At 36.4% G+C, this 10,170-nt stretch overlaps 1 protein-coding gene across 1 annotated transcript in view; it reads left to right on the top strand.

Annotated features, from left to right (window-relative positions):
- ABCD2 (ATP binding cassette subfamily D member 2) overlaps window positions 1–10,170 on the top strand; it is a 71,974-nt gene that overhangs the window by 38,915 nt on the left and 22,889 nt on the right. Inside the window, exon 7 of the mRNA XM_006168093.2 lies at window positions 7,542–7,687. Within this exon, the coding sequence (XP_006168155.1) occupies window positions 7,542–7,687 (146 nt within the window). The remainder of the gene's footprint in view (window positions 1–7,541; window positions 7,688–10,170) is intronic.

Here is a 10,170-nt window from a genome sequence, read left to right as displayed (position 1 = left end):
TGTTGGGTCGTCGCCCACGCCCCCCGGGGGGGGGGGTGATTTCTCGCTTTCTGTCTCTGTCTTTCTGGCGAGCGCACACGCCCTATGGCAAAAACCTCTCAAAAAAAAAAAAAAAAAGGCCTAAAGTTGTCATAAATCATTAAATGAGTCTTCTGAGGAAGTTAGAAAGGTTTGTTTCTCCATATCCCTCTCACAAAGAAAGCACAAAGCAGTCTGTTCTGTTTTGACACCTTTGAGACCTCATAAATTGCTCCAGGGAACTAAGTGGTGCTCCAGTTACTAAGAAAATGCTTCTAGGTAACTTGAGGCTCTCTCTTGAGTACTTAACAATATAATCTCGACATGTACATCGTTTAGTACTCATCATGTTGAGAAAAATAAAAATGTATTAATCATGTTGAAAATAATAAAAATTTACTGTGGGATAAAACCCACCAGTCTCTTACCTAACTAAATAGAAATTCTTTTGCATTCATTCTTTTTTAAGATGCTGCATTTTCACTTCAGTAGCAAATTTAAGCTTAGGTAGAAATGGATTTCTTTGTTTCATGATGGTCATTTATTGAGTGGCTACCCTGTGATTGTACTATACTGACACATTCTTTTGTTTAGCTTAATCAAAACCCACTGCTTCAGTTAGTCCTCAGAGCAAACAGAATAAAATTAATCACCTTAGAAATGAGTTACCTTGGGACCAGCAGTTAGCGTAATGGCTATGTCGCTGGACTCCCATGTAGTTGACCAAGGTTCGCATCCCGGACCCAGTGGCTTAAACTCATGCTGGGTGCATGTGCGTGCATGCCCAAGATCCCGAGAGGAGAAGGGATTGCGGCGTGGCCACACACACACACACACACCCCGGGGGAGTGATTTCTCGCTTTCTGTCTCTCTCTGTCTTTCTAGTGAGTGCACTTGCCCTATAGCAGAAACCTCATCATGTTGAGAAAAATAAAAATGTATTAATCATGTTGAAAATAATAAAAATTTACTGTGGGATAAAACCCACCAGTCTCTTACCTAACTAAATAGAAATTCTTTTGCATTCATTCTTTTTTAAGATGCTGCATTTTCACTTCAGTAGCAAATTTAAGCTTAGGTAGAAATGGATTTCTTTGTTTCATGATGGTCATTTATTGAGTGGCTACCCTGTGATTGTACTATACTGACACATTCTTTTGTTTAGCTTAATCAAAACCCACTGCTTCAGTTAGTCCTCAGAGCAAACAGAATAAAATTAATCACCTTAGAAATGAGTTACCTTGGGACCAGCAGTTAGCGTAATGGCTATGTCGCTGGACTCCCATGTAGTTGACCAAGGTTCGCATCCCGGACCCAGTGGCTTAAACTCATGCTGGGTGCATGTGCGTGCATGCCCAAGATCCCGAGAGGAGAAGGGATTGCGGCGTGGCCACACACACACACACACACCCCGGGGGAGTGATTTCTCGCTTTCTGTCTCTCTCTGTCTTTCTAGTGAGTGCACTTGCCCTATAGCAGAAACCTCTCCAAAAAAGAAAAAGAAAAAGAAATGAGTTACCTCTAACTCAGAATTTGGGTCACTTTATTAATAAATGGTGAGATTAGAGTTCTAGTCAAGAACCATCTCTCCAAAACCTATTAACACTACCATGATCCTATGTCATCTTCCCTGAAAGACAGATGCAAAACATTAGTTCATCAACTATTTCCAGTTAATCTTGTGTTATGGTAGCATTCCTTAGAAATACTTATGAGATGAATACCAGAGGTATTTTTTTCATTGCAGTTTCAGTTTTGCAATTTGTTATGGTTCCCCTTTGATTCTAATTGTATTTGGGTTTATGCCAAGGTTAGAAAACTATGTGTGCTTCCAGTTTGTGTTAAAGTGGAGCTGGTATCCCTTTGAGAGACTGCAAAAGTACTCTATGTATAATTTCTTCTTTTGGGTAGTCTCAAATGAAAACTGCTTATTGGCCTTGGTGATTAATTTCTCTTTTATGCTGTTATTAGATATTAAATTAAGAAAATTTCACAGTATATGAGTGTTTGAGATGATGTACACTGGGGTCAGCAGGTGGCATGGTGGATAAGGTGCTATATTCCCACATGGGCAACCACAATTCGAGTCCTAGACCCTGTAGTTTGAAAATCATGCTGGGTGCATGTGCATGCATGTCCAAATCCTGACAGGAGAATTAAAAAGACATGATTGAGTCATGGCCTTCCCCTTTGGGGGGCAATTTCTCATTTTCTTCTGTCTCTCTCTCTGCCTGGCAAAAACCTAAAAAAAATTTTTTTTAAATAATGTACACTAATAAATGACTGTGTGTCTTAACTCCTTTAACAATATGGTTAGAATAGAGAGAGAAAGAAGAAGATGAAAGAGAAAGACAAAGAGATAGAATAAAAGAAATATGACCAGATATGGTGCAGTCATTTCAGAAAAATAGTCTGGCAATTCCTCAGAAAGTTATAAGCCTCAGCAATATTATTTATTGATATATAAATACATATTATGAATGTAGCAATCATCTGCAACATGAAAAAGTGTAAACAACTGAGATACCCATCTGCACTGCAAATGTTGCATACCTATACAATGGAATATTACTCAGCCACTAAGAAATAAAATATTTTTTAAAAATGAAGTGCTGTTTACACACTACGACATGAATGAACTTGAAAAAAAATCGTACTATAGAAAGAAGGCACTCAGAAGAAACCATATATTATGATTCCATATGTTTGAAATGTCCAGAATAGTCAAAACTATAGAGGCAGAAAACAGTGGTTGGTGGGGCATAAGGGGAGGGAGTAATGGGAAGAGTCTGCTAGTGAGTATTGGGTTTCTTTTTGGGAAAGAAAGTGTTCTGGAATTAGTAGTGATGTTTATGTGAGCTTGTGAATATACTATTGGGTTATTGGGAAAGTCATGATGTATTTTCACATAGAAAAACATAGAAAAATACGTCATAACTTTTCCAATGACCTAATAAAAACCACTAAATTGTACATTTCACGATATGTGAATTTATCTTCATTTAAAGTGTAAATATGACCACATATCCCTTACATTTGTAAATATCTCACTGAAAAATCTTATTAAATAAATGTATATAGGTGCAGTTAAGATATAAACATTTTGATTCTTAAATAATAGTTAACGTGTTGTAAAATATCCTTGTGTTACCTATCCTGCAATGAAATGGTTTGCATACTATCGGAAAATAGGTAGACTACCAAGCTGCAGAACACATTTTGTATGTAAAAATCTTTACCTCCAGAAAAATAGACATACACCACAATTATACATCTTATTGATTTTTTTAAAGTAAGTTGCAATACTCATAAATCTTTACCCCCTAGTTACTTAAGGATATATTTTCAAAGGCCAAAAATATTCTTTAACATAACCATGACACAATTATAAAATTGAAGAAATTTAACATGACATAATATTAATATCAAAAACACAGTCCATATTTGAAATTTGCCAATGTCACAATACTGTTCTTTATGGCATTTTTTAACATAGCATATTCTATTGAAACATCACATTTAGTTGCTATGCCCCTTTAGTCCATAAGTAGAAAGAGTTCCTCAGCCTTTCTTTGTTGTTTTGTGACACTGATATTTTTCGAGTGCAGTATTTTTTTTTTAAAGAAAATGTCTCAATTTGAATTTGTCTGATAGTTTCTTTATCTTGGGATGCAGATTAAACATTTTTTCAGGAATATTACCTATATTCATTTTCAAGGGCCTCTGTAACAAATGATCAAAAACTTGGTGCTTCGAAATAACAGAAACTTATTCTTCTGGAAGCCACAAGTTGAGATGTTGCCTGTTCTATGCCTCTGAAGGTTCCAGGGAGAATATTACCTTGCTTTTTCCAGTTTCTGGTGGTTCCAAATGTTCTTTGGCTTGTGGCAGCATAATTCCAGTCTCTGCCTCTGTCTTCACATGGCCATCTTTTCTTCCCTATGTTTTTCCTCTTCCTATAAGGGCTTTTATTGGATTTGGGACCCATCTGGTTAATCCAGGATTAGCTCTCTCAAGATCTTTAACTTAATTACATCTTCAAAGACCCTGTTTCTAAATAAGCTCACATGCACACGGGTTACAACTAGAACTTAAATATTTTGGGTCCACAATTCAACTAACTTACATTACCTAAATAGGGTTGTGTCCTTTTCAAAGGATTAGGAGGCAGGGTCTTTAAAAAGTTCACAAAATATGCATATTATAAAAAGGTATGAATTCCAAAAATTTTATACCAAGTAAACTTACACTTTAATTCTGTTTTCCACAAACGTTTGGAGTTTCTTCATATATTCAGATGGAGCAAATCTGGATAGAACTAGGAAATTTTTAAAAAACTTATTTATCTAATTCCAGTTTTTGTTGCTATTTTTTAACTTGACCAGAGAGAGACAGAGGGAGAGAGAAAGAGAAGGTGAGAAAGCAAGTCGCCAGGTTTGGGACTTGAACCACAGTTAGCCACATGGAAATCCAGTGTCCTTAACCACTATGTCTCCTGCCAGCCCAGAGTTAGAAATTTTTTTAATTAATAAAATAATAAATTTATACTGCTACTCTGATTCAAATAAATGTTCCAGTTTTTCTCTTGGCTTCCCACATTCCATATTTGTATCAACTTTCTTCCACCATGAGAATCCTGGCTCTTAACATTAACAAAATATTTACTTACTTGATCAATCCTATGGTACACATAAATTGCTACCCCTATTGTCATATCATTACTAAAAATAAAATTTCCAAATAAGCCCTGAGATTTCTCTATGGTTCTTTTCTGGCTTTGAAGTTATGTAGCCAAGTCCAAAGGTTGCTTGTATTAGGTCACCCCCCCCACCCCACTCCCTGTGGGGTTATGTTATCCATTGATCATACTATTCAGTTTGTTTCTGTTTATGTTCAACTTCAATGTCTCTTCCTTCATTCTTGCTGATATATTTGGTTTATTTTTGAATAGTAACACTTAAGATTATTCTATACGTAAAAATGATGTAGAAAGAATGCTTAGAGTAAGCCATTCCCTCACCTGTCTATTCTGCTATGTTCCTCCCACCTCATGGAGGTACATAACCTCCTCCTTAGTTTCTGGTCTACACTCCCTGTGTTTTCTTTTGTAAATGTAAACACATAAGTGTATATTTTACTTTTACCTTTTTTCTACGTAGGAGATGATACAGTGTATCGGCTGTATCATCTCAAATGGGACAATTTTGTCCCCCAGGGAACATTTGGCAATATCGAGAGACAATTTTTTGGTCACCACTAGAGGGTGTGCTGCTGTTATCTAGTGAATAGACAGGGACACTGCTAAGCTTCCTACCATATAGGCTAGCCCTCAACAACAAAGAATTGAAAATAGCCTGGTTCAGTTTCTCAATGACACTGTTGTTGAGAACCCCAGCTACACATCCACTTTTGCACCTTGCTTTCCATTTTAATAATATCATGGAAATCACCCTATGCCAGTGCACAGAGATCTTCCTCATCCTTTTTCTACAGTTGTGTAGTGGTTGTACTATGGCTTATTCAACCAATCTCCTTTGTATACACATGGTTTTCTCAATATTTAGCAATTTCAAGTAATTCTATAATGGATAACCTTGTGAATTTTTTTTCTGGTATTTTTTAAAAGTATATCTTCAAAGAAGATTCCCAGAAGTGAGTCAAAGGGCAACTGATATAATGGTTTGCCAAATCCACCCCAAAGGAGTTGTAGCATTTTGCATTTTCACCTTAGTATGAGAACACCTATTTCCTTATAGGTCTGCAAATAGAGTGAGTTATGAAGCTGCTGAATTTTTTCCAATATTATAAGTAAGAATCTCAATGTAGTTTTAATTGGTGTTTTTCTTATGAATAGCATTTTTTAAAGTGTGTTTATTTATATTCCTAGGTATCTTAGTCCCTTTGGCTTACATTTTTTAATAGAATTATTCACTTAATCTTATTTATCATTATTATTTTTTATTTTTAAATTTGTTACAGGGTACATGCACTTGCCAGAGAAAAACAGAAGGTAAAGGGAGAAAGCAAGCCACCAGGTCCAGGACTCAACTGGTCAACCATGAGGGAGTCTACTGCCTTAACCATCATGTCACCTGCTGGTCCCCCTTTTGACTTATTCTATCAAAATACCTGAGACTGAGTAATTGATAAAGAGCAGAAATGTATTAGGCTCATGATTTTGGAGGTTGAGAAGTCTAAAGCATGGTGCTGGCGTCTGGAGAGCACTTCCATTCTGCCATTCTGTGAGGACAGTAGAAGGGCAAGAAAGGGTGACAACAAGACAGAAAATCAGGCCACGCCATCCTTTTATGAGGAACTCACTTCTGTAATAACTAACTCATTCCTGTGACGATGACATTAATCCATTCATAAGGGCAGAGCCCTCAAGACCTAATCATTTCTTAGAGGTCCTATCTCTCAACACTGTTGGGTTGGGGATTATATTGGGTTATCAGAAAAGTCATGACATTTTTGTCTATATTTTTCTATGAAAATATGCTTCATGGCTTTTCCAACAACCCAGTATTTCCAGTGCATGAACTTTGGGGGATACATTCAATCCACAGCAGTGGCCAAACACCAGATTATGTATTTAACCCAAATATAAAATGATGAAGTACAAAAGCAATTTTTTTCTCAAATACAATGAAACAAAGTATGTATTTCTCTGCCAAAAATATCAAAATATTTCTGCAGATGCTTCTCTTCTATCTCAATAGACTTTTGTATTAACCTAACAACAGTGTTAAGGGTTTTTTCCCCCTAGCATTTTTAAAAATTTACATTTAATCATTGTACACTTTTACAGTGTACAACAGGACTTTTTCCCAGCATGAATACTGTGCACATTAGTCAAGTCAAAGATATTACCATATCCATTATAATCAGCAGATAGCTTTTCATTTTTTAGTCTATTAAATGTGTTTTTTTTTTTTCCTGATCCCCTCCTACTCTCTCCAGTACTGTCTCTAGTATCTGCAGTTGCTCTCCTGCTGTTATACCTTCCAGTCTTTCCATTTCTGCTAGAAAGTAGAGATATTTGGTATATATTGAGTGGGGACATACAATGCCTGTCTTTCATAACACTTAGCATTAAATCTTCCATATTCATCCACTTTTTATCAAATATCAGCAGAGAAGTACTCATCACCTGGTAACAAATATAATCCTAGAAATATTCAAAGTCTGCTCTAGATCTAGCTGGTGGCATGGTGATTGTGGCAGCTGGGTCCTATATGGCTCCCTGTACAGTTCAAGTCCAGGACCTGGAGGCTTGTAAAACACACCAGATGCATGTACATCTATGCCCCGAATCCCAAAAAGGTAATGGAGGAGAAGGGATTATGGCATGGCCATCCCCTTGGGGTGTGCTTTGTCACTCCCCTCCCCTGACACTCTCTGGTGAGTACACACACCCTACACACACACACACAATTCTGTTCTAGTGTTTTGAAACCAGCAGGATATCGCACTGAGTAAGCTAAAGTGACTTCACACAAGGATTTTTGCCTGGTATTTTACAGGCCATATATGTCTCTTGGAAGTCTTCGGGATCAAGTCATTTATCCAGATTCAGTGGATGATATGCATGATAAAGGTTATACAGACCACGATCTGGAATACATTCTACACAATGTCCACCTCTATCACATCGTTCAAAGAGAAGGAGGTAAAGTCTATCCCTTATTTTTATGCACTTAACTTCTTTGAAAAAAGCAAACTTAGGTATATATTTAGTTTGTGGTTGAGTCTGAGTATATGCTGTTATTAGAACATAAGTACATAAGTGTAAAGATGGAGTTTCATTGCTTTTCCATTATCAACTCCCCTTTTCTGCTTGTGTAATATTTAATTCAACAACTATGCCTTTATCAAGTCTTCAGGTTATTGCAGCTAGCATTTAGTAGCAGTTTTCCCCTCTTTATTCAAATGTACAAGTATTCCTGAGGCCACTGTCAATCTAGATGTATGTAAAGTCTATTATGGAAATATTCACCTACCAAGCTCTCAACTTACATTAAATTGAATCATTTGAAAAACAGGTATGACAGAACTTGTTTTCTGTTTTGTTTTCAGATACACAGTCCTACCAACACATTTTTTTCTCTCTCTAAAGTAGCACATAATTAGATAAAGTACAGAAAATTCTGTATTGTGGTTTATCAACATAAGACATTTTTTAAAGTAGAAATAACATTTATGCATATAAGTTTAAGTAAGAATTCTCATCTTACACTTCAAACAATAATTACACTTTCAAACAATTTTATAACTCATATAATTTGATAGTTTAGGAAACTACTAAAACAAGCCAGAATTTCAGGATTAATTTTGTACAGGGATCTAGAGAGTGATGCAGCAGTAAAACAAGACCCTCTGTGAAACTGACCCATATGGGAAGGTTCCCAGTTTGCATCCACAGACCTCCCTGAGTCTCCTGGGCACGCGTGTGACCATGATCCAGAGCTGGCTGAAACAGGGGTGGATCACGGCATTGGAACCTTGTCAGGTGTGCTATCTCTCTGCCTCTTACTCTCTCTCCTTTTTTTTTTTTCTCTGTCTCTCTCACTCATGGAAGAAATAAATGAACAATTTAAAAAAAAAAATTTGGAGAAATTTTTGCTATATGGTATGTGTGCTCACCAGAGAGACAGAAACAGAGAGACAGAAAATGAAAAATCCCCCCCTGGGAAGATGGCCATGGCACAATCTCTTCTCCATTCTCCTCGGGATTTTGGGCACACACACGCCTGGCGTGAGTTTTAAGTCACCTGGTCCAGGACTCAAACCATGGTTGACTATGTAGAATTACGCCCTCTGCTGGTCCCAGTGTAAACATATTTTGCATGGATTTTATATTCTATTTCATAGTCCATTTACATATAGGTTGAACATCCCCACTCTGAAAGTCCAAAATTCAAAATGCTTCAAAATCTAAAAATTTTGAGCACTAACATGATGCCAGAACGGAATATTCCACACCTGACCTCACTGACCTTAGGTGATGGTTCACAGTCCAAAAAATAAAGAAAATATATATATATAATTATTTTCAAGCTATGTGTATAAGGTAAATATGAAACATAAATGAAGTTTGTATTTAGACTTGGGTCATATCCCCAAGTCTTAGCCAAAATTTAAACAGATATTTAGAATAAACATTGAGCTGTTTATTCTTTTAGAAATCATAAAGAAGGTCTAGAACTATTTTTTTTAGGTTTTTGCCATAGAGCACATGTGCTTACCAGAGACAGAAAGACAGAAACTGATAAACCATCCCCTATGGGGGATGGTCACACCACAGTCCTTTCTTCTCCATTCTCCTTCTCAGGATTTGGGATACACACATGCACCAGCTGTGATTTTCAAGTCGCCAAGTCCAGGACTTGAACTGCACAATTGGATGTGGGAGTCCAGCATCTTAACCATGTTTTAAAATAAAAATCCCAGACTATTTCTCCACTGTGTAGCAATTTGAATCTACTTCCAAATCATCATTTATATTTAATTATTATTTTAAAATTCAGTAATAGGGAAGGTTTCATTTCAACAGTTTTTCCTAGAAGCAAAAACTCAAAATCAGATGGCATTGTGATTAAGACAGCCTGTAGAACTGTTTTTAATAATGTTCCAGTCTTAATATTGTAATAGCAATTGTTATGTTTTATGGAATGCTTATTACATGGAATATACCATGTTAAGCAACTTGCATCTATTATCTTATTTAATATTCATAATAGTCTAGTGATGTATATTTTACTATCTCCATCTTACAGATTAAATTTAGAAGTTCAGTAACTTCTCCAGGGTCCTACAGCAAATGGTGGGACAGAGACGCCAGTACAGACCTTGAAAGCCAATACTCTATGCTAGCGTATGTCACTGTGCTAGGCCACCTCCTAGATTTTTAGATACTAACAAGAACAACTATATCCTTACATACAAAAAGTCCTAAGGAAATTCACTTTACTTGCTTAATCCCTAAACATGAAACATTTACACAAGCATGGAAAACACTTATATTTGCAAGTACATCACTTATTTTGGAAGAAGTCTACTGAAGTTCTATTTCGATTAGTTAATCCGTTGCTTAGTAAAAGGTGGAATTAAAGAACACTTTCTATTCCTCACATGAGTTAAAAAATGGGGAAA

The sequence above is a fragment of the Tupaia chinensis genome, unplaced genomic scaffold, assembly GCF_000334495.1.
Source record: "Tupaia chinensis unplaced genomic scaffold, TupChi_1.0 Scaffold145519_1, whole genome shotgun sequence".
In the NCBI taxonomy this organism is placed as follows: domain Eukaryota; kingdom Metazoa; phylum Chordata; class Mammalia; order Scandentia; family Tupaiidae; genus Tupaia; species Tupaia belangeri.
Note: the sequence above shows the minus strand (reverse complement) of the source record. Positions and strands in the feature narration are given on the sequence as shown.